Here is a 24682-nt window from a genome sequence, read left to right on the forward strand (position 1 = left end):
CAATGTTATAGCCTTCATATGGGAAGGGTGGGGATGGCAATATTAAAACCTTGATAGGGGAGGAGTGAGGATTTCTGGACAATGTTAGAGCCTTTATAGAGGACGGGGGTTTAGCAGGACAATTCTAGAGCTTTAAAGAGGAGGGGTGGGGATAACAATGTTAGGGCCTTGATGAGGGAGGAGTGGGGGAAAACAATGTTAGAGCCTTACAATGGGAGGGGTGGGGATAACAATGTTAGGGCCTTGATGAGGGAGGGATGTTTGTCCTTAATCAATGCTAAAGCCTTTCGGGGAAGGGTTGACGATTGGAACAGCAAAGGCCGTCACAACCCTAACATGCCAATTTCCACGGCTACCAGGTCATCATTGCTGTTATCTGGTTTCTTGCTTTAATTGACTCATCCCCAAACCTCTACATCTACTCGGCCGTTGACGTTCGAGGTAAAATTGGTTGTCTCATGAACTGGGCCCCGATGCATCCCGGCTCCCAAATAATCAACGTCTCCACCCAAATGGTTCTCTTCTATGCACTACCGCTAGTGGTCATGGGGGTTTTGTACTCCATCACTGTCCACAAGCTCTGGGTGCGCCGTATCCCTGGCAACGTGATCGCAGCCAATCAGCGATTAGAACACAAGACAAAGGTGAATGTGTTGAAGATGTGCATCACGGTAGTGGTGACGTTTGCTCTGTTGTTGTTCCCCATCTACGTCTTACGAATCTCGGCTTTGGCGGGAAAACGGCTCTGTATCACAACATTTGAGGTATGTCTATCTGTTATTCATTCACTCACTCATTTATCCACTCATAGATTCATTCATTTATTCATTCATTCACTCAATTATTTATTCATTCATTCCTTCATTCAATAATTCGCTTTAGTCGTTCGGTGGGCTAGTCGATCACTGAATCACAAATCAGTTTCCAAACCAATTTTAAACCTTTATTTCGAGCGTGCACGCTAACGAAGACCATTTTAAACGACGGAGCATTTGCCGTGTTTTGGAATTCTTACTTGGTGGAGAACGCAAGACCCGCTCGCCCAACCGCCCATCTGTCCCTCCCTATTTTTGTCCCTATGTCTGTCTGTCCTTTCATGTCTTTCCAACTGTTTGTCTGTCCGTCCGTTGTTTTTTTTTTGTCTGTCTGTTTGGCTGTCCGTATGTCTGTCTCTTATAAATGATTGATACCAACAGGTGACAGAGGTTCTAGCAATGATCCCAACACCTACTACGCCATCAACCCTGTTATCTACTTCCTGTTCAGCAAAGACTATCGCCGGGGCTTTATAGCTATCATCAAACCGTTGGTCTCCCTGTGTCATGATCATCCATTTCCGGGTCTGGCGAGTGACGTCATGAGTGTGAGAAATACTACCGCGAATGCGCATGACAATGGTGTCCAATCGCTGAGCCTCCAAACATTAGACCGGATATGACGACACGAGCTTGAAATCACATATACAAGAAAACGTTGTACACCTATTTCAATTGAGTTTGATTATAAGAAAATTGAGAACAGAAAAGGTTTTGGTGTACCATGTTGTTTTCTTGTTTTAAACCGTTTTTTAGCTTCACTGAATGCTAGATAAAGATTCTTGTATCATTCGGCAAGGCATTTGTGACGTTTGCCATTTTCTTATATTCAACTCTAATTGGAAGGGTAAAGAGGATGTGACGTCAGATGCAGATAAAATAGAACGCCATCTTCGCAAAATATATAACATAATAATAATAATAATAATAATAATAATAATAATAATAATAATAATAATAATAATAATAATAATAATAATAATATTAATAATAATAATAATAATAATAATAATAATAATAATAATAATAATAATAATAAAGACTTCATTTAAAGAGGAAGCACTTAATAGCGAATTGGCTAATAACCTTGTGGCCCTCACCTAAAATATTACACACTAAAAATTTACAATTACACTTACTAAATATACATTATAAAAACATCGGAAAACAGCAATTATTTATTTATAAACAACAACAGCAATTATTTATTTACATCGCAGTACAGAAAAATCCAATCGATACACTTAATAATAATTCTATTATCGTACTGAGTACTGGCTGCCGCAGGCCCGTTACCAGGGAGGGAGGGGGGGGGGGGGTTCGGGGCGTTGGAAGAACCCCCCCACCCACCACTCTACTGGAGGCTCCGCTCTTATTTACAAACTACTACAACTACCACTACGAGGTAGGATGAGCTACATTAGAGAAAATGATCCGCTTTATGGGTAAACGAACACCCCCGCTCAAAATCCTGGCTACGGGCCTGTGCCGTAAATAGCTAATCGAGTCCGACGCCAACTAAAGGCTAACTGATGTCTACAATAGATATAAAAGAGTCAAACCAACAACTAAAGGCAATACGTCTACAACAGATAATAGAGTCCAACCGCCAACTAGAAGCCATCTCAGGCTAAGTCCTGTTAGTATCATGTATCAGTTGCAAGGCTTTCAAAGCGAATAAGAAATCTTCTCTCTAGAAAAGGACTTCAGGAGTAGATACCCTTCTAGAACAGAGACTTGACAGGGATAAATGCGTGTCTGTATCATAGTCCACTTATCCGTGTCACAACTTTGATCTTTCGCGCTCTTTATTCCGATATGATACTATTTCACTATTATCAAGATTCAGGGCTTTTTGTGAGTCGGAGTACATTTACATTACATTTCTTGAGCAGAAAACAAAAGCTTAATGGATTTGTCGTCCCACACACGGCCAGACATGGTTCTTCTCCAGTGGTTTCCACGGTGACCGGGAATGGAACCCCTGATGCCAGTCAAACCGATGGGCGTGGTTTCCTTAGATCCCGGGCGGGGTCTCACGGCAAACGATTGAAGATGCACAATATCGTTATATCGAGGTTCCACTGTATTGCCACATCGTTATACCGAGGTTCCACTGTATTGCCACATCGTTATATCGAGGTTCCACTGTATTGCCACATCGTTATATTGAGGTTCCACTGTATTGCCGTATCGTTATATAGAGGTTCCACTGTATTGACGTATCGTTATATCGTGGTTCCACTGTATTGCCGTATCGTTATATTGAGGTTCCACTGTATTGCCGTATCGTTATATCGAGGTTCCACTCTATTGCCATATCGTTATATCGAGGTTCCACTGTATTGCCGTATCGTTATATAGAGGTTCCAGTGTATTGCCATATCGTTATATCGATGTTCCACTGTATTGACGTATCGTTATATCGAGGTTCCACTGTATTGCCATATCGTTATATCGAGGTTCCACTGTATTGCCACATCGTTATTTCGAGGTTCCACTGTATTGCAGTATCGTTATATCGAGGTTCCATTGTATTGCCGTATCGTTATATCGAGAATCCACTGTATTGCCGTATTGTTATATCGATGTTCCACTGTATTGCCGTATTGTTATATCGATGTTCCACTGTATTGCCGTATTGTTATATAGATGTTCCACTGTATTGACGTATCGTTGTATCGAGGCACAGGCTTACCAACCTCTCAGTCAGTCTCCAGTAAATCCCAGTTACTAGCTCGAATATTTTTAACGCGCAATCCCTCAACTGCTTAAACGTTAGAAATACCGCTTACTCTAAATAAATACACATCACAAAGCAACGAGAAATTTTTGTGACCTTTATTCTAGGATATAAGACAGTTATAGGACAATTACAGGATGTGATCAATCGTGAAAATATTCGAGCTAGTCACTGGGATTGACTGGAGACTGACTGAGAAGTTGGTAAGCCTGTGATAGAGGTTCCACTGTGTTGGCATAGAAGTCCAGTCTATATAATTAGGCGGTACATCGCTGATGAGATAAGGAATCACATTTCGAGGGCGTCAATAGCTGCTTGACGCCTTCTTTTATCTACAGCATCTCTAATATAATCATTATTAGAACAAACCTTTAGCTCAGTGTTATAATAAAGCATGTCGGCGAGAGCAGCAGCACCAACGGCTCTGATGCCATAATCATGAAGATAGAGTTTCTTGAGTGTAGAATTTGTCATCAAAGCGTTAGCTATAGCTATTGCACCCTCGTCTCCGATATTAGTATCACATAGATCGAATTCCTTGAGTGTAGAATTTGTCATCAAAGCCTCAGCTATAGCTTTTGCACCCTCGTTTCCGATGTTATTTTTAGTCAGATCGAGTATTTTGAGTGTAGAATTTGTCTTCAAAGCGTTAGCTATAGCTATTGCACCCTCGTCTCCGATTTGATTAAACGATAATCTGAATGTTTCTAGCAACTGGTTCTTGGAAAGCATCTCTGCAATTGCAATAGCACCTTTGCTTGATATCTTATTCAACGAAAGATCTAAATCGATCAGTGATGGTTCGTGTAGCTGTGTCCTGGCGAGAGCAGCTATAAACTCATCTGCAAGAACATAACTCGTGGTAATTTTAAAAAGTTTCAATTTCTTAATTGATGTATTTTCCTTTAATGCCTTGTTAATCAAATCACAATTAGGGTTAAACTTATTGATATAAAGTTGTAACGCCTTTATCGAGTTATTTGTAGAGAGAGCTTCCGCAAAGTGACTCCACGCATTATGAGTTAGGCTACGATTAATGTACAGTTCCAGCTTTTCTATCAATGTACGTTGTTCTATTGTCTCTGCAAGTTTAATTAGCAACTCATCAGAAGTGACTGGTGTATAGAGGCTCAATCTCATTAGTGACGTGCTTTTGTTTATTGCATCGAGTACATCACACATAACATCGCCGTCAATCCGGAATCCGCTCAAATAGAGTGTTTCTTTAACCTTTTGTGGTATCATATCCTTAATCACCTCATGCTCGTGGAAACGACCAAGACCACCAAGATCACGCTTCACCTCTATGTACGAATAAAAAGGACTATAAGCGTGGAAATGACGAAGACCGTGGAAATGACGAAGACCACCAAGACCACCAGGACCACGCCCCACCTGCTTGTACGAATAAACAGGACTATAACGAAGCTTCAGGGTCCTGATCGCCTGATTTCCTGCCATGGCATTAGCGATAACTGCCACACCCAAAGGTGTCTTGCATTGTATTTCAAGCTCATCCAAAGCCGTATTGCTAGAAAGCATTTTCTCAAACGCCATAATGGAATGATCAGAGACTGAAAACTCAGTAAGCTCCAGGATCTTTACAGATTTGTTGTGTTGAAGACCATTGATGACCCCGCCAATCAGGTTTTCGGATTTGCAAACTAACCTTTCTATCACATTGTTATGTGAGAGCAAATCTGCCAACGCATCATTAACAGCTGCGATGTCTTCGGCGATGTCTTCGAATTTCGAACCTAATAGTTCTAGAGTTTTTATGGACACGCACTCCTTGATACCTGTCAAGACCTCTACTAGTCCTTTTTGACTGTCGTACAACCATAGCCGTAGCTCTGTTATACCCGAGATATTATTCACCTGGGTGCCACCTGCATCATCACGACGCGAAGAAGCAGAAGGTAAACGTAGCACTTTGTCCTTTGTAGGTCGGTAAGACAACCAGTAACACAGACCGGATACAGCCTTGGAGGACATACGTTTAGGTCTGATATCAATCTGCTGTGGAAGTAGGTCGATGACGTCATCGGGAATGCATTGATCACCACACTTTAACTCGTGTAAACATTCACAAATCAAATATATTAAACTATCATATATTAGCTCGTTTACTTTTAGTATCTGCGCGAGGCATTTGACCGCAACACAAGCCCTGTCTGGACCAATCATAGAGGCCAAATCATACTCTAATACATCGTCAAAAACAACTACACTCGCGTCACCTTCTGCCAAGCGATTCGCAACAAATAAAGCCGCCAAGTAATCTTGTAGGGATTTATGTACAAAGGAAAATGTGACTTCGGTACATCGGATTTTCTTTGTTGCTTTGTTCTTGAACAGTATACCCAGGTCAGCAAGAAATTGTGGTAATTCCTTTGCCGTAAAACATAACTTTTCTTCCAAAAGTGCTTTGTAAGCGTACTTTCCCAACAGTAAGAGATGCTCATGCATCCAGCTTTCAAGTTCACACTCCTCGACGTCTAGGCCTTTAGTAGCCTTGTACCTTCTACCGATGCAGAAAAAGATATCTTTGTACAACGTGGTGATATCTATGCTTGTCTGTGAAGTGAAAAGCTCGCTGTTGTCATCAAAGGCCAAGCAAATCATAGCAGTATGGAGGGGGTTACAAACAAGGTCATGCAAATGTCCAACTTTCACCCAGGGCAAGCCGCAGAAAACAAGAGACGACAGTTGTTCGGCAACTTCAGGAGATGAGATAAAGTAATCCTTGATAAACTGTTCAGCATTGCTCAAATCCCATCCCTTTATTTCAAGTGTCCTGTCAAAACAGTTTTTCAACTCTTGCGGTATCTGATTCATGCGACTAGTGACAATGACATAGCATTGTTTTAGCACTTTCTTAGCATTGATTATCATATTAAGTGTTCCCTTTGAAGAACTCGGGAGTTCGTCGTACCCATCGAGAACGAAAGCGATGTGCTCTTCATTGTCACCGATGTATCTGATGATTTTCTCCTGGTCCCCTTCTGAATAATTATCGGGGATCGCATGACGGATAACATCTCTCCAGTCGCTGATATCTACTAAATCACGACATTGCAGCAACAATACGACTTTGATGTCTTCCGGAAAGGATGAATCTAAAATAAGAAAACGTCGACACATCAGCCTCGACAAATACCTAATCTAAATAAAAAACTAAAAATTGCTTACCCTCTAATTAAAATTTCAAGGTAAAAAAGTGCAGATATTCCTGAAAAGTTCTTAGAATTCAAATGAAGACGTTTACTGTCTTTAGAGGAAGGGGGCGAAAATTGGGGGGAGGGGTGGGTAGTGGTTTCAGGGGGAGGGTACTTGGTTGTTTCAAATTCTTAAGCCCTATTTATAAGAACGCGGGGGATAAAAGTGCTCCCTTTCAAACCTAAAATTATGATATTCGATAATGATAAACTATCTAGATCGAGCCTTGAGTGTAAGAATTTTGTCAAGTATTTCGGAATGCTTCTTGATGAGAATCTCTCCTTTAAAAATCATATAAATCAAATTACAACTAAAATATGTGAAACAGTTGGACTTATCGCAAAAAATTAGGCATTTTCTTCCGCGTAAAATACTTTCACAAATATAAAGTCCCTAATTGTGCCATATATATCTTACGCAATATCAGTTTGGGGACCGTCTGACAAATGTCATACGAATAAAATTCTTTTATTGCAAAAGCGAGCTCTGCGATTCATATACGTTGCAGAAAGACGAGACCAAGCAGTCCCGGCTTTCCTTGATGCAGATATTCTACAGATAAATTTTCTTTATTTCGAAAATATATGCTACCTAATGCATGTTCGAAATTGTATAGCATCTAGGAACACCGAACTTTTCACGGATACTAAAAAAAGGTTTATTTATATAACACTAGATCATCGACATCTAATAATTTTTATATTAAACAAAACTCCAGCTCCAATACAAATCATTTTCCAGGCTTGACGCAAGGCTATTAAATGAGCTACCAGCTTCCCTAAAAGAAAATGGCAAAAAAGCATTCAAAACGAAATTACATAAAAAACTCCTTGAAGTCTTAAAGCAAATTGATGACTACATTGATATATACCATATAAGCAAAGCTATTCAATCTCGATAGGGCAATTTCAACGTAGGATACTGTTTTTATGACTAATGAACAACTTTGATATATTCCTCCAACAAACATTGCTCTCTACAGGAAAACTAAACTCCTCTAATTTTTTTTTTATGTTCTGTGAACCTGTTCGTCTTGCTTGTCCTCACAATGTGGTGTTTGTTCGGTGGGATAGGGTGCGTTTCGGTGTGGTACGAGGCGTTGGGCGGGAAGTGGTGTAGTGTGAAATAATAAAACATGATGAGTTGGGGTGTTGTGGGTGTGGTTCGGTGGGTGTTGAGGGTTTGGATGGGATGTGGTTGGGTTTGCTTATACGTTATCCCTTGGTTGAAATCAATCGGCCAAGGTACAAGGAAAAGGCCATTCCATCTATAAGTATGCGCGCGCTTACCATTACCTACTTTAACTTCCACCTACCTCAACTACCGGCATGCAGCGCGCACTTTGTTTGATGTTGTAGGCTTGAAAAAGCGCTGCATTCTGGTAGTTGAGGTAGGTGTCTATGGTTATGCGCGCGCACCTATAGCTGGAATGGCCTATAACAGCAACAGCAATACAAAGTAGAACGAGTGGCGGGGTTGGGGGGGGGGGTAGTTGCAATACGAGGGAGCTTTGAATGAAAAGAGCGTGGGACGAAAAAGCTGGCAAAACTAGTTTATTTTTACCAAGCAATAGGGAGCAATACCGAAGGTTGACATGGAGTGAAATGAGGTTGGTATGTGGTGAGATGGGTGTTGTGAGTTGGTTTGTGGTGAGATGGGTGTCGTAAGTTGGTTTGTGGTGAGGTGGGTGTTGTGAGTTGGTTTGTGGTGAGATGGGTGTTGTGAGTTGGTTTGTGGTGAGATGGGTGTTGTGAGTTGGTATGTGGTGAGATGGGTGTTGTGAGTTGGTTTGTGGTGAGATGGGTGTTGTGAGTTGGTTTGTGGTGAGATGGGTGTTGTGAGTTGGTTTGTAGTGAGATGGGTGTTGTGAGTTGGTTTGTGGTGAGATGGGTGTTGTGAGTTGGTATGTGGTGAGATGGGTGTTGTGAGTTGGTTTGTGGTGAGAGGGGTGTTGTGAGTTGGTTTGTGGTGAGATGGGTGTCGTAAGTTGGTTTGTGGTGAGGTGGGTGTTGTGAGTTGGTTTGTGGTGAGATGGGTGTTGTGAGTTGGTTTGCGGTGGGGTGTGTGTTGTGTTATTGTGGTGAGGTGGGTGTTGTGAGTTGGTTTGTGGTGTGATGGGTGTTGTAAGTTGGTTTGTGGTGAGATGGGTGTTGTAAGTTGGTTTGTGGTGAGATGGGTGTTGTGAGTTGGTTAGTGGTGAGGTGGGTGTTGTGTTATTGTGGTGAGGTGGGTGTTGTGAGTTGGTTTGTGGTAGGATGTGTGTTGTGAGTTGGTTTGTGGTGAGGTGGATGTTGTGAGTTGGCTTGTGGTGAAGTGGGTGTTGTGAGTTGGTTTGTGGTGAGATGGGTGTTGTGAGTTGGTTTGTGGTGTGATGGGTGTTGTAAGTTGGTTTGTGGTGAGATGGGTGTTGTGAGTTGGTTAGTGGTGAGGTGGGTGTTGTGTTATTGTGGTGAGGTGGGTGTTGTGAGTTGGTTTGTGGTAGGATGGGTGTTGTGAGTTGGTTTGTGGTGAGATGGGTGTTGTGAGTTGGTTTGTGGTGTGATGGGTGTTGTAAGTTGGTTTGTGGTGAGATGGGTGCTGTAAGTTGGTATGTGGTGAGGTGGATGTTGTGAGTTGGTTTGTGGTGAGATGGGTGTTGTGAGTTGGTTAGTGGTGAGGTGGATGTTGTGAGTTGGTTTGTGGTGAGATGGGTGTTGTAAGTTGGTTTGTGGTGAGATGGGTGTTGTGAGTTGGTTAGTGGTGAGGTGGGTGTTGTGTTATTGTGGTGAGGTGGGTGTTGTGAGTTGGTTTGTGGTAGGATGGGTGTTGTGAGTTGGTTTGTGGTGAGATGGGTGTTGTGAGTTGGTTTGTGGTGAGGTGGGTGTTGTGAGTTGGTTTGTGGTGAGGTGGGTGTTGTGAGTTGGTTTGTGGTGAGGTGGATGTTGTGAGTTGGCTTGTGGTGAAGTGGGTGTTGTGAGTTGGTTTGTGGTGAGATGGGTGTTGTGAGTTGGTTTGTGGTGTAATGGGTGTTGTAAGTTGGTTTGTGGTGAGATGGGTGTTGTGAGTTGGTTAGTGGTGAGGTGGGTGTTGTGTTATTGTGGTGAGGTGGGTGTTGTGAGTTGGTTTGTGGTAGGATGGGTGTTGTGAGTTGGTTTGTGGTGAGGTGGGTGTTGTGAGTTGGCTTGTGGTGAAGTGTGTGTTGTGAGTTGGTTTGTGGTGAGATGGGTGTTGCGAGTTGGTTTGTGGCGAGGTGGGTGTTGTGAGTTGGTTTGTGGTGAGATGTGTGTTGTGAGTTGGTTAGTGGTGAGGTGGGTGTTGTGTTATTGTGGTGAGGTGGGTGTTGTGAGTTGGTTTGTGGTAGGATGGGTGTTGTGAGTTGCTTTGTGGTGGAGTGTGTGTTGTGAGTTGGTTTGTGGTGAGGTGGATGTTGTGAGTTGGCTTGTGGTGAAGTGGGTGTTGTGAGTTGGTTTGTGGTGTGATGGGTGTTGTAAGTTGGTTTGTGGTGAGATGGGTGTTGTGAGTTGGTTAGTGGTGAGGTGGGTGTTGTGTTATTGTGGTGAGGTGGGTGTTGTGAGTTGGTTTGTGGTAGGATGGGTGTTGTGAGTTGGTTTGTGGTGAGGTGGGTGTTGTGAGTTGGCTTGTGGTGAAGTGGGTGTTGTGAGTTGGTTTGTGGTGAGGTGGATGTTGTGAGTTGGCTTGTGATGAAGTGTGTGTTGTGAGTTGGTTTGTGGTGAGATGGGTGTTGCGAGTTGGTTTGTGGCGAGGTGGGTGTTGTGAGTTGGTTTGTCGTAAGATGTGTGTTGTGAGTTGGTTAGTGGTGAGGTAGGTGTTGTGTTATTGTGGTGAGGTGGGTGTTGTGAGTTGGTTTGTGGTAGGATGGGTGTTGTGAGTTGCTTTGTGGTGGAGTGGGTGTTGTGAGTTAGTTTGTGGTGAGGTGGATGTTGTGAGTTGGCTTGTGGTGAAGTGGGTGTTGTGAGTTGGTTTGTGGTGAGATGGGTGTTGTGAGTTGGTTTGTGGTGTGATGGGTGTTGTAAGTTGGTTTGTGGTGAGATGGGTGTTGTGAGTTGGTTAGTGGTGAGGTGGGTGTTGTGTTATTGTGGTGAGGTGGGTGTTGTGAGTTGGTTTGTGGTAGGATGGGTGTTGTGAGTTGGTTTGTGGTGAGGTGGGTGTTGTGAGTTGGCTTGTGGTGAAGTGGGTGTTGTGAGTTGGTTTGTGGTGAGGTGGATGTTGTGAGTTGGCTTGTGATGAAGTGTGTGTTGTGAGTTGGTTTGTGGTGAGGTGGATGTTGTGAGTTGGTTTGTGGTGAGATGTGTGTTGTGAGTTGGTTTGTGGTGAGATGGGTGTTGTGAGTTGGTTTGTGGTGTGATGGGTGTTGTAAGTTGGTTTGTGGTGAGATGGGTGTTGTGAGTTGGTTAGGGGTGAGGTGGGTGTTGTGTTATTGTGGTGAGGTGGGTGTTGTGAGTTGGTTTGTGGTAGGATGGGTGTTGTGAGTTGGTTTGTGGTGAGGTGGGTGTTGTAAGTTGGCTTGTGGTGAAGTGTGTGTTGTGAGTTGGTTTGTGGTGAGATGGGTGTTGCGAGTTGGTTTGTGGCGAGGTGGGTGTTGTGAGTTGGTTTGTGGTGAGATGTGTGTTGTGAGTTGGTTAGTGGTGAGGTGGGTGTTGTGTTATTGTGGTGAGGTGGGTGTTGTGAGTTGGCTTGTGGTGAAGTTGGTGTTGTGAGTTGGTTTGTGGTGTGATGGGTGTTATAAGTTGGTTTGTGGTGAGATGGGTGTTGTGAGTTGGTTAGTGGTGAGGTGGGTGTTGTGTTATTGTGGTGAGGTGGGTGTTGTGAGTTGGTTTGTGGTAGGATGGGTGTTGTGAGTTGGTTTGTGGTGAGGTGGGTGTTGTGAGTTGGCTTGTGGTGAAGTGGGTGTTGTGAGTTGGTTTGTGGTGAGGTGGATGTTGTGAGTTGGCTTGTGGTGAAGTGTGTGTTGTGAGTTGGTTTGTGGTGAGATGGGTGTTGCGAGTTGGTTTGTGGCAAGGTGGGTGTTGTGAGTTGGTTTGTGGTGAGATGTGTGTTGTGAGTTGGTTAGTGGTGAGGTGGGTGTTGTGTTATTGTGGTGAGGTGGGTGTTGTGAGTTGGTTTGTGGTAGGATGGGTGTTGTGAGTTGCTTTGTGGTGGAGTGGGTGTTGTGAGTTAGTTTGTGGTGAGGTGGATGTTGTGAGTTGGCTTGTGGTGAAGTGGGTGTTGTGAGTTGGTTTGTGGTGAGATGGGTGTTGTGAGTTGGTTTGTGGTGTGATGGGTGTTATAAGTTGGTTTGTGGTGAGATGGGTGTTGTGAGTTGGTTAGTGGTGAGGTGGGTGTTATGTTATTGTGGTGAGGTGGGTGTTGTGAGTTGGTTTGTGGTAGGATGGGTGTTGTGAGTTGGTTTGTGGTGAGGTGGGTGTTGTGAGTTGGCTTGTGGTGAAGTGGGTGTTGTGAGTTGGTTTGTGGTGAGGTGGATGTTGTGAGTTGGCTTGTGGTGAAGTGTGTGTTGTGAGTTGGTTTGTGGTGAGAGGTGTGTTGTGAGTTGGTTTGTGGTGAGATGTGTGTTGTGAGTTGGTTTGTGGTGAGATGGGTGTTGTGAGTTGGTTTGTAGTGAGATGGGTGTTGTGAGTTGGTTTGTGGCGAGGTGGGTGTTGTGAGTTGGTTTGTGGCGAGGTGGGTGTTGTGAGTTGGTTTGTGGCGAGGTGGGTGTTGTGAGTTGGTTTGTGGTGAGGTGGGTGTTGTGTTATTGTGGTGAGGTGTGTTTTGTGAGTTGGTTTGTGATGAGATGGGTGTTGTGAAATGGGTTGTGGTGGGGTGGGTGGTAAATGATGGCTTTTCCTGTTGATAAAGCTATTCCAGTATTGTAGGGAAAGGGTATTTTAGAAGCTTGAGTAAGGTTATTTTTGTTACATACCGCAAGGTTCTGAGTTCTGGAGAAGTGCCCAGGAGTTGACGAGCTTCTTACAGAACGACGTTTTTCCAACTCCAGGGTTCCCTTCAAGGAGGACTCTGCGGGTTTTCCTTCTTGGCCCTGACTCAAACAACTTCCTTATTTCCACCTTTGAGCCGTCTTTAGCAGTAATGTTAGGCTCTTTGTACATTTTTTCGAGAGAAAAATGAGGTTCGAGCTCAAGCCAGGGCAGCGGGGTCATTTGCGAGGCATCTTTAGATGTGTACTCTTCTATAAGACATCTCCTCCACCTATTTACCACTGAAGAAAGGAAACGTACATAATGATATGGCAAGGAAATTTGAAATATATGTTATAGAGACAAATACCGTAACTACGTTAATTTGGCATTAGAAAAATGTTTATCACTTCTGCTTTGTCTCCATAGGAAGATGAAGCTGTGACTGGAAGTATGACAAGCTTCGCAAATTTTGGTCTTTGGTAGAATATGCATGTGCGCAGTGGGGGGAGGGGTTTGTGATGGTGCGGGGGAAGGGGGGGAGCGGTCGAAAGGGATGACTGAAGCTCCATTATCCTTCTTCACTTAAATGCGAATACAGGTACCTGTGATAACTTTGTAGTACGCAGCCCACAACATTTATGATAATCATTGCAACCTTTCAATATAACATGTATAATAATGATTTTCTTTACATTGTAATATAATTATTTTTCACCACTATTCCCTTTGTAAATGGAGGAAGACACGAAAATTGACGCCCCCCCCCCCCCCCACTGATTTCCCCTGAAATCAAACAAATGAAAAAAATAACAAATATATAACAAAATATCGGCGCGAGCGCTGGAAAATACAATGCGATGCGCAAGGATGACCACTTTCCAGTGCTCTACTATGCAAACAGTTATGATAGAAGTAGAATACGGAAAGCTGGATACAGCATCACCTACATTGTCTGTACTTTTGCAGGATCGTCCTGCTCAGTGCGTCACTTCTAGATGACCACATACCTTCCACCTGTTTTGCGAACTTGACCGTTTCAGCCTCATCAAGGTTTTTGTTCGTCACATCATCGAGCTTTTGGCGGACTTCGTGGATGGGTCTGATCACCTCTTCTCTCACACTCTGCTTTAAATCCTGGATTTCCTTGCTAACACTCTGAACTACAACATTCCCCACGTCTCGTATTTCTCGGAGCAAGTCGACATCCGCCTTCTTCCATTCTTCAAGTAATGCTACGTAGTCGGTAGCTCCTGATGGGCGTGTCTTAAGATCGTCTATTTCATCTGCACTGATGCCCAGAGCGATGAGAGGGAGAGATATCTTTTTCCAGTAGTCTTCAAACTCGACATCTTTAAAAGCTGCAGCATTGACATGCCCATATAGCTCATTCCTGTAGAACTTGATTCTAACAAGGTCGGCTTCAAGAGAGTTATCCGCATTTGATGGCAATATATCCCATCCTTTAGGAGGAGGCTTCAAGGATGGACAAATGTTCCTCAAGAGAACAAAAAGAAGAGTGATATCAAAGTCTTTTAGATTTGGTGATCCAGAGAGTGGGTATAATTTATCCCACTGCTTGTCAGTGAGTATCTTCTTTTTGCCTCTTGGAGGTTTCCATAAGCCATACAGTGTTGTTTTGTGGAGACTCAAGGAAGCGCTAAGGGAAGGGTGGAGCCGATTGAACACGATTCGAAGCGCTTCTGTTCCTCCATCAATGAGAAGACGCGAGAGTCTTGAGAAGTTCTCCGAGTCTTTATTGATTGGGAACCTGCCTGCCATCAGAGCGACGGCTGCAAGAAAGAGGTTTGGTTAATGGTTAATAAAATATCAAAATACTTCACATTATCAGATGTGTGACCAGATTGATGAATTATCTAATAGTAATTTTCATGTTGTGCGATTTGAAATCTCCGCATTTTGAGCCGTCGTCGGAAACCCAGGGGTATTTCCAAGCCAAACTCTCCGAATTCTTTAATCTCGCGAATTCCTTACCAAATGTTAATAGATTCTTGAATAAAAAAAGATTAAAATGGTAAAAAATTATAAAAAAAGAAAAAATACAAATACATTTAAATTAGTTTCTATTCATAATACTTGGTTTCAATTACATGCAATCTCTGTCGTTCTCATTATGAGTATAAATAATTTTGCTGTTTCTGTTTTTATTGACAGTACTATTACCTTTAAAAAGCCGCAAAATGATCTTCCCTCACATGATGAATTGTTGACTCCGCTGATTCAATTGACTATGGCATTTGACGTGGACATATTAAGGGAGTAGCGTCACCTAATGTCTAGCAGTGCCCCAGATCTTAGATAGTGAGAACACAATGTATCTGTAATGTAAACGCTGTATTAAACATGATGTAGCTGTAATGTAACGCTATGTTAAACACAATATAAATGTAATGCTATGTCAAACAGAAATCTTCCTGTTATGTAAATGCTATGTTAGTCAACATGTACCTGTAATATAAACGCTCTGTTTTAGAGCAAAAAATATATACACATATATCTTGGTTTGTAGGAAAAAAACACGCGAACTACCGTTTCATCTCTACAAGCCTGTTTCGTGGTTGCCCACTCATCAGGAGATTTATTAAGAATATATTACTATCATCACTTATATACTATCTATATACAAAATTTACATAAAAATAGGGCACGAAATTTGAATAGCTAGGTTGCTATGATGAAATTGAATAATTCAGCTGTTGCGTAACAAGGCTTGGTTCCTGTGGCGGCACGAAGACACTTGCTCATTACGCTTGTTTAAGGTTGATAAGCTTGGGTTGGCGAATAATGATCGGTTTTTCTTTGAGGCAGTAATTACATCTTTTACTAGAGGTGTTGTAGGCGGAGTGGGATGACAGGATTTTCCATGAAATAGAGTGTTTGATGTTGTCTTTGAGGCTCCTGCTTTTTGCGGGACTGCTTGTATATACACCTATTTCATATGAGGCTGCACTTGGAGAATCTATATGTCGTAAGCTGCAGTGCTTCATGGGTATCAAATAAATAATAAAATAAGCGTATATAAAAATAAACACAGGATTAGAAAGCTTTAGGAATCTTGTTTTTGTACCTTTAAACATCAACACGGCGTTCAGAAACCAGGATTCAGCCCTGTATACGTTACCCACGAACCACTGCGGGTTACGATACATTGATTCGCGGGTGCAATCTTCATTCAAATAGGTGAAAACACCTATTTCAAAAGACGTTGTCAGCGCAAACGACAAATGGCGATTGACAAATGGCAGTTCTACGACCGAAAGGACCCATGAATCCTAAAATATTTGCTCCAAATTCAAAAAAATACATGTAAGACATATGAATATCCATTTAATAGAATCAATATATGGTTCTGGCATCGCTTGAGTTTATTTACCACCTTTATTCTTACAAATGATTTCTACCCATAGGCACCTTTCGGTCGTAGAACTGCCATTAGGCAATTGCCTTTCGCCGTTTGCGCTGACAACCTTTATTGAAGTTGGTGTATATATGTAACTTCCAACAAAGATAATAAAAAGTGTTGTTATTTTGTTGCACAACAATCTTTTTGCATAATTGTTTACACCAAATGATAAAGTGAGGTAGACTAAGATTTGCTAGACCGGCGCTCTCAGAAGAATATCTATCCTCTCTATCTGATTTATGCTAAACAACTACGATGTTACACTAGAGATAACAAAAGCTATTCCAAACATGCAGAATATATAAGAATTTATAATCAATAATAGTTAAGGAAAAGAGAAATTTCAAGAATATATCTTGTTAGGAAACACAGAGAGAGATTAGGCAATGCCTGTACGAAAAACTGCGACAAAATTCACTAAAACTACGAAAAATTTCATGTTATCAGGGTTAGTCTTATTCATTTATTTTTGCTTCATTGCTTTTTTTTGAATTGCAAATTTCAAAAATAAAAATTTCAGACTAAAACCCCTAACAAATATTTTGATCTAACAAGGTGAAAGTTATAAGTCTACGAAGGATACCACAGATCGCGATAAACTACTCCCAGCTCCAGAATCTGGAGCCTCCCGCCTAATGCGGGATAGTTGACGGGTATGGTCCCACTATGATTATTCACACACAGTGAGCCTGTCAAGATACGAAGAACGTATCCACACACGACTAAATAGTATGTAACTAAGACTTTGCTAGACGTGGAATAGTTGTACCATTCACGCATAATTACCTGGAAAATAACGAGAGGTTTGATCTTCATTCGCGTTGCAAATAAATCGAAAGCGCTAACCGTTCAAACGTTTTGGCTGTTTGTGCTTGCTTGCAATATCGCCACGACAAGATCTCTCGATCACTGTGCGCCTCTTATTGTGCACAAATCTAGGTTAAGACCAATTAGATCGCTTTTTAAAAAAATATACCACAACAACAAAATGGACAGATTAATATCGAGGATTTCTAGATCAGTTCAGAAAAAAGTTTGTTCCAACGCGGTTTGTTCCAACGCGGTTTGTAATAATTGATGTACTTACGAACACCCTCTTGAATAGCTCGCATTCTGATTTTTACGTGACAAGAGAAAGATTGCGTGAAAAAGAAAGATCGCGTGACAAGAGAAAGATTGCCTTTGAAGAGGCTTGCCGCCATGCTTTTAATTCTCGCGCTTTACCGTATTTCTCTTGAACAGATTTTAATAATTACGTGACAAGAGAAAGAATGCGTGAAAAGAGAAAGATTTCGTGACAATATAAAGATTGCGTGACAAGAGGCTTGCCGTCACGTTTTTAATTCTCGCGCTTTACCGTATTTCTCTTGAACAGATTTTAATATTTACGGCACACAGCCAGAGTCAATAGAAATACGGCGCAAGCACAATCGCTACAAAGGCATCGTATGCACAGCTCTTTATACCCATCGGGCAAATCTCAGTTTTTCCTTTAATAGTCATCCCACCACCCTTTTCGAACCAAATGAAAATTCACAGAAAAATAAGGATTTTAAGTTGGAACATACAGAATATTGATGCAGCACTGATTAAACAAAAAACCTCAAACATCCAAATAAACGCAAAATTATTAACTGAATTAGGCAGGAACCTCAAAATAGCATTTAAATTTCCTGCCTGTTAAAAAACAATTTTTTTAGAAATGCTTTAAAAAATGAGAGGAAATGATCAACACCTGATTTGCGCCTTGCATTTTGGAAAATTGCATATGAAAATGTTTCTATGATGAGAATCATTACATATATTGTATTTGACAATATAGATCTTATTTTTTGTGCGTCTGTCCTCTTATAGATGTCCAAATATCGTCACAATGTGTCATGAACAAAAAAAATACGTAACGAGACGCAGTCAAGTTGCGTAACTGTTGCTCATGACACGCTGTGACGTCTTCTCCTAGCAGTTTTAATATTATATTACACATTATATTTTCGTAACTTTTTATATTACAAAAATGTTTTTATTTTTTTCACAAATGAGATAAGAGAGAGAGCAATTCTCAAGAATGTCTTTTCGGCGATGTTGTCGCATTCGGTTTATTGCAAAAGTTAGTGCCATAGACATTGAATGGAGTTTTTATAATACTACATGAAGTGATTATTTTGTATTATTTTTTCAATGTACGTTCACACAAAACTAGTCCATGTGTATAAACTGCTTCTTGGCTTTTCTATATTTCAGATTCTTGGTCAACACATTGACAGTAAGTCAAAAAAAGTTCTTGAGCTAAAAAAGAATGAAAACCTTGAAAAAATAATGGATTCATTTGGGATATCCCGCAAAGAGATTTGAATTCAATTAATTGAACTGGAAGTGTTTAGCAATGGCCTATGCTAACATATTTATTCCATCGACTATCCATGGAACTAACATTGACCCAAATGGGGGGATCGACTACAAACAGTTTCAACGAAACCTCGATACAGCGGCCGATGTAATGTCAATAGATGTAACGGCGCTCCAAAATCACAATCATTAAAAGAAGCAAGAATGAATTAACAGACAAGCTTCAGGTCAGACTTCGTCTCTACACAAGTTTCTGAAAGGGAGTAAGAAAGGAAAACTGAGGAACCGAAGTTTCTCGTCCTATCTTATGTTATTATTTTGGGGACATATTGCAACTAGGGATCGCCATATGGTTAAAGGACTACCGAAAACTACATCTCCCAGCTGCTCCCGTGTTGCTATGAGGGCTGCCCCACCCCATATGTTCAAAGAGGTGTCCAGAGCCCTCCAGGAGGTGGCCCTCTCTTGTCGTATGTCCCTATCCCATTACCGCAAAAAAACGAAGTCCTGGGGTGAGCCTCTGGACACTCACGTATCGCCCGAGAATTGTGCCACTGTATCTGGTACTGCTTTACTAAATAGCGTGTTTCAGTGCGAGAAAAAAAGCTAATAACCTACAATTTTTGCAATACAGTGTATAGCTGGTGTGGTTGAAAACTTGTCAATCAACTATCAACTCCGTGTGCCTGTACGGATGTAGTCACACATTTCAACAATCGGTAGGTTTCCGCCCAGGTACCAGGGGCGATTCTAGCTTTTCGCTAAAAGGGGGTTTGGCTCAGTGACAAAGGGGGGAGGGGATAATTTTTTTATATATGGCTTTCTGGCAGCCCCAAGGGGGGGTAACAAATTTACTCTAATTTCGTCGGATAATTTTAGGGGTAGCAGTTTTTTAATCGCAATCGTTCATCGACTTGCTCGCAAGTACTCGCAATGGACGGACATGCTTGGCTAGTTTAATTCAAGTGCTTGTTTCATTTCCTTCAGAATGCTCTGCTCGCAGAAGACAAAACCCTAAAGTGCTCTTACAATGTAAAACCCCGTCTGTTTACACAAAATAAAGTGAGGTTAACTTAGCTTTGCTAGACTGGCGCTCTCAGAACAATATATATCTGATTTATGTAAAACAACTACAATGTTACACTAACGATACATAAAAGCTATCCCAAACATGCAGAATGCATGAGAATTTATAATCAGCAATAGTAAAGGAAAAGATAAATTTCAAGAATATATCTTGTTAGAAAACACAGAAAGAGAGAGAGAGAGAGTCAGCAATGCCTGTACGAAAAACTAACGCGGTGATCCTAGAACCTTAAATTTATTAGAACCTAAACAGAACCGAATCAGAACCTTAACCGAACCGAATCAGAACCTAAACAGAACCTAATAGCAATATTGAATTCAACATCGAAAAACACGCACTTATAGTTGACTAAACGCTGAACACAGACCCGGGAAGCACCGTCGACTCGATGCTAATGCGTTGTAATAAGCTAAGTACAGCCACTAAAACACTAGTGTAAAAGTTTTACTTGATACAAAATTAAATAGAGAACTTCTAACTTTGCCCCTCGGTTTTTCTATCAAAATCACGGGGTATTTACGTTATTTTAAACTGTTCTTCAATGCAGTTAATTCATACCAGGGGTCTACTATAAAGCCGGAGATTTTACATAGATTTTCTTAATTTTCTCTATAGTTTCACGTGTGATCAAAATGCAACGGCGTACAGTGAATTTATAAAACAATAAAAGTACTTATAAAAAAAAAATAAGCGAGCGAGAGAGGGGGCTTGAACTTGAACAACCTATTCTGGGTGCAAGTTTACTTGTGTGACCGACCACCTCCACTGGACACTAAAATCTTTTTTTGCTTCAAAAGCTTATTTTTCTCAGTCGAGCTAAAATGTAGTTCTCATAATTTATTTCTTTATCATCAGGGCGTTGACTATAGATTTTTAAGTGTGACCTTATTTAGAATTAGGAGGGTGGTATTTTTTGGACACAACCCATGTATTCACGGTGGGCTAATAAGTGGTCAAAATCGGCGCTTTCGTATTCTCGCGAGCCCGCAAAAACCAGCGGTTATCCATCCAAAAAAACACTCGGAATTAAAAATGGCGGCAAAGGCTGTTCGAAGGATTCTTGCCAAAATTATTGGATTTAGAAAGGAAAACAACTAATAGTGGAAGATAAAAAAAATTGAGCTTCTATGACAAGCTTGAGTCTCTCTGAAGAAATAATTTTGTCGAGGTTCGAGAAGAGCGACGCATATTTTCTTACCAATCTGTTGTCAAGGCTTCACAAGTGAAGTTGCAATGTGATTGTGTTTCTCTAGGAACAAAAATTGAGACCCAATGGGACAGATCCCCGAGAAAGGAGTATCTGGAAGATTTCCTTAGAAGGATAAAGTCTGTGAGCATGTCGAATTATTATTATTTTTTTATTAATCTATCGTTTTTTAAAGCATTTATGCTCTGTGGTTCTAGCTTCAATTTTTACCAAAAGGTCCACGGTGATATTTGTAATAGAATACCTGTTATTTATTAAATAATATGTCTTACATGATGTTTTTTTTGCAAATTGATCTACATGTAACTGTTTTCCAAACATCGGTACTGTATATTTCAAACCCTTAACATATTTTAATAACAACCTTGTACTATACAATTCGAGTATCACTCCCCTTTGAACAATTTATAAAATGCTAAATTCCTATCTCAAGCATCTCATTATGACTTGGCAAGAAAGTAATTTTTATCTTGCCTTTATCTTTTTTCTAAAAAGTATATTCCAAAGCAAAAATAGTAGTATTAGAATTGTCTTTGAAATCCACTTCCTCTTTTGTAGCTTGAAGCAGTCAAAAAAATCCTTGATACATGAGTCCACCTTTTTCATGAAATCCTTCCAAGCTACTTGGCTTGTACTGGTGTATTTCATTAACAACTGTACAAGGGTTTAGAATACCTTTTATTGTCTGAGTGGAATCTATGATTTCTCTATTTTTATTATTCTGGATTGGTTTTACTTAAAAAAGCTTTATTTTTACCTGCTATTCCAAGTCATTGTTAGCCGTCTTCCTCTTCTATGCCTTATCTTGTGAAGCCCATAAAAGGTGATAACTCTAGTTCATGATACCCAAAGAACTATATCAACCATAATATATTCAACTATATCAATTAAAAAATTATATGCCCCTAGATTTTCCGAGTATTTATTAATTAAAAGTTGAGACTTGATTGATAGTTATTGGTGCCCTGTACAGTGAGTACAGGAGAGCTTGCTTTAATTTTACAGCAGCAAAACTTTATTATTGAGTTATTTATCAATAAAAGAAGAGTTAGAAACGAAACTTCTATCTCCTACTATATAAATCACTAAGAGCAATAGAAAGCAAGACAAAAACAAACTTAGTGTAAACTAATCCTCTTTTGAATCCTGGGGGTTTTTGTTTACCAGACTTTTAAAAAAAAATCATAAGAAAGGAACCACAGATTACCAAAAAGTGATAGAGGATGGCATAGCCACAGGTGAACATAGGTTTCCTTACATGTCCTAAAATCATTTTTGGTTTGTTATGAACAGACACATCATTTACATAACCATTGATGCAATGTCAAAGTATTTTGTGCAGCTGTTCTTACTGTCAGACTAGGCTAAGACTAAGGACCCCTGTGGTAGAGACCATAGTCTAGTGGAAATAGAAACAGAATATTTGAGACTGAGAAGGTGTTAAAGTGCTTCAAGAAACTGATGACAATTATTTAGGATGTTCATGATAACGTAAGTGATGCCTGTCCTTTTTGTTTTTGTCTACACATTAGTCTACTCAACTGATTTGACAAATTCCTAGTCTAGCTTCTAGAGCAGCTGTGCAGTAGCTGCTACCAAGTACTCATATATTTTTTTTTTTATGCAAAGGAATCTTTTTAGCTAAAGAGGGGGGAGGGGGAGGTCAAGCATGCCTACCTGCCAAGTTCTCCATACAGTAGGTCACTCAAGAAATAGGAGCAAAGAAAAGGACACCCTTTTTCCATATGTGAAGGCACTAATACAAATAAAATAGATGTTGGACCTGTCACATTCCAAAAGTTAAATTAAAACCTAAGGAAAAACCTACAAGCAAGTGTCATCCAGCCTTCAGATGATATTCTACAACTACATTCGGTGAAGGGTCCAGCCCTAAGAGCAAACTCAATCCAGGAATATCGTTTGCTTTGAATTAGTTGTGCTGATTTAGGATGGAAGAGTTAACAAGAACATAGCTTAAGTAAACAAATTTCCCTTTGTTCAGGTTTTAGCGGGTGAAGTACAAAAAAACACTCTCAAATAACAAAATAAGAATTTATGAATATATGAAATAGAGTGGGCCTACGGTTGAACAATTGGGAACCACGGCAAAGTGGACTGAGAATTACGCTTGCTCTGACTTTGAAAGCTAATAACTTCACAAAAACCAAACTAAAGTCCATGGATTTTATAGAATGTTTACTTGAATCTATATTAAACATTTTGTTCTTTCAGGATTTTTTAATCAATGAAAATCAAAAAAAGAAAATGGTACTCATTCAATCCTTGTGGATTCGTCCTGACATCACATTTTCAAGAAACACTGGACGCGCGCGAAAATTTCTCCCTTCAAAGCAGAGATTAACAGTCGCCATTTTGTCCTTTGGCTGAGAAATTTCCGGGAAGACAGATCAATAGTTACTCGATCCTCTGCCGAAATACTATCGGCCAAAAATCTCATTTAGATATCAAATCGATACTCATTCGCTCGATTCCCATTATAAGCTCGAACCATCTCATTTTCCGACTAGATGCGAACTAGAGAACCTCACAAAAACTTGAAAAGCTTTATGTTAGAAGAGCTGACTTTCAAGACATATACACAGAGAAGCATAACAAAGAAAATGTTCATGAAAGTTTTGCTTGTTTGTCTGATTCGATAGGTTATTTTCTCGTGTTTTAACAGAGGACGCTCGAGTAGATATCCCACTCGCCAGAAAATTCTGATCGATTGACAATCATACACTCAAGAGTTTTGTCAGTTTCTGAAAAACAGAGGACTTATGGGGAAAAATGAGGTTCTCATGAGAAAGATCAAATTTTCTTTTGAATCCTGGATTTTTATTAACATCAGATACAATAATCGTGCTGCTTTGGTGGTCTGATTTCAGCGCTCGCGCCAATCGGCAGTGCATTGTTTACAGAATGCGCCTTTGGTTACCGTGGAAGCGAAATGCATTCGAAAGTGGGGAAATCTGCCGGCATTTGAAAGCGCCGATTTCGTGCGCCCACGAGCCCATCGTGATTCTAGCATAAAAAGGAACTTTTAAAAGAAATCCAAAGTGCTTAGAAATGAATAATAGTTTTTAGTACTTTACTAAATTGTTGGTCAACCCTCCTTGTGTATAACCTGTGTGTGTAAGTGTATAACCTTACACATCCCTGGTATAACTTACCCTCCTGGTGAATGTTCATTTGTCATGTCAACTAACTGAAATTCATGAATATTGTTAAATTTTAAGTCTTGTGCACACCAGAAACAATTCTGCATTATTTTGGCCTAAAAGTGTGGTAAAGCAGCAGAAATGATCATGATTATGAATGTAATATGCTGAGATTGCATTGTTTCTATTATTTGTGCCACTAATTACTTTGTGTATTCTAGCGGGGAATTATGTGATCCTGTTCTTTGCACTTGTGCACCAGAAATTAATTTGTAGCCTCCATCATCTCCAGAAAACCAACCCAACAACCCCTTTCCAAATACTCCAAAGCATTAAGCAGACATACTGTATGAGAAATATTTGGTGACAGTTAACTTATATGATGTCTTCAGATGTCTTCAGAAGAAAATCACCCCTATTCCCACCCCTTCAAAGTACCCAAAGCCCATCGTGATTCTAGCATAAAAAGGAACTTTTAAAAGAAATCCAAAGTGCTTAGCAATGAATAATAGTTTTAAGTACTTTACTAAATTGTTGGTCAACCCTCCTTGTGTATAACCTGTGTGTGTAAGTGTACAACCTTACACATCCCTGGTATAACTTACCCTCCTGGTGAATGTTCATTTGTCATGTCAACTAACTGAAATTCATGAATATTGTTAAATTTTACAAGTCTTGTGCACACTAGAAACAATTCTGCATTATTTTGGCCTAAAAGTGTGGTAAAGCAGCAGAAATGATCATGATTTTGAATGTAATATGCTGAGATTGCATTGTTTCTATTAT

General features: G+C 40.5%; 1 protein-coding gene across 4 annotated transcripts in view; it reads right to left on the bottom strand.

Annotated features, from left to right (window-relative positions):
* Nucleotides 1-24682, bottom strand: part of LOC116619720 (protein NLRC3) — an 85281-nt gene that overhangs the window by 58959 nt on the left and 1640 nt on the right. The window contains exons 2-7 of one of the 4 annotated variants that reach the window (XM_048722915.1): nucleotides 16104-16187; nucleotides 14856-15010; nucleotides 13682-14464; nucleotides 12677-12973; nucleotides 4971-6677; nucleotides 1976-4877 (exon numbers count right to left, since the gene is read on the bottom strand). The exons of 1 other annotated variant lie outside the window; for it this stretch is intronic. In XM_048722915.1, the coding sequence (XP_048578872.1) occupies nucleotides 3847-4877; nucleotides 4971-6677; nucleotides 12677-12973; nucleotides 13682-14453 (3807 nt within the window). In that variant the 5' untranslated portion in view covers nucleotides 14454-14464; nucleotides 14856-15010; nucleotides 16104-16187 and the 3' untranslated portion in view covers nucleotides 1976-3846. Of the gene's footprint in view, nucleotides 1-1975; nucleotides 4878-4970; nucleotides 6678-12676; nucleotides 12974-13681; nucleotides 14465-14855; nucleotides 15011-16103; nucleotides 16188-24682 lie in introns of those variants that run through there. 2 more of the 4 variants (XR_007306789.1, XM_048722914.1) reach the window with 2 other exon arrangements.

The sequence above is a fragment of the Nematostella vectensis genome, chromosome 15 (assembly GCF_932526225.1).
Source record: "Nematostella vectensis chromosome 15, jaNemVect1.1, whole genome shotgun sequence".
Taxonomy (NCBI): domain Eukaryota; kingdom Metazoa; phylum Cnidaria; class Anthozoa; order Actiniaria; family Edwardsiidae; genus Nematostella; species Nematostella vectensis.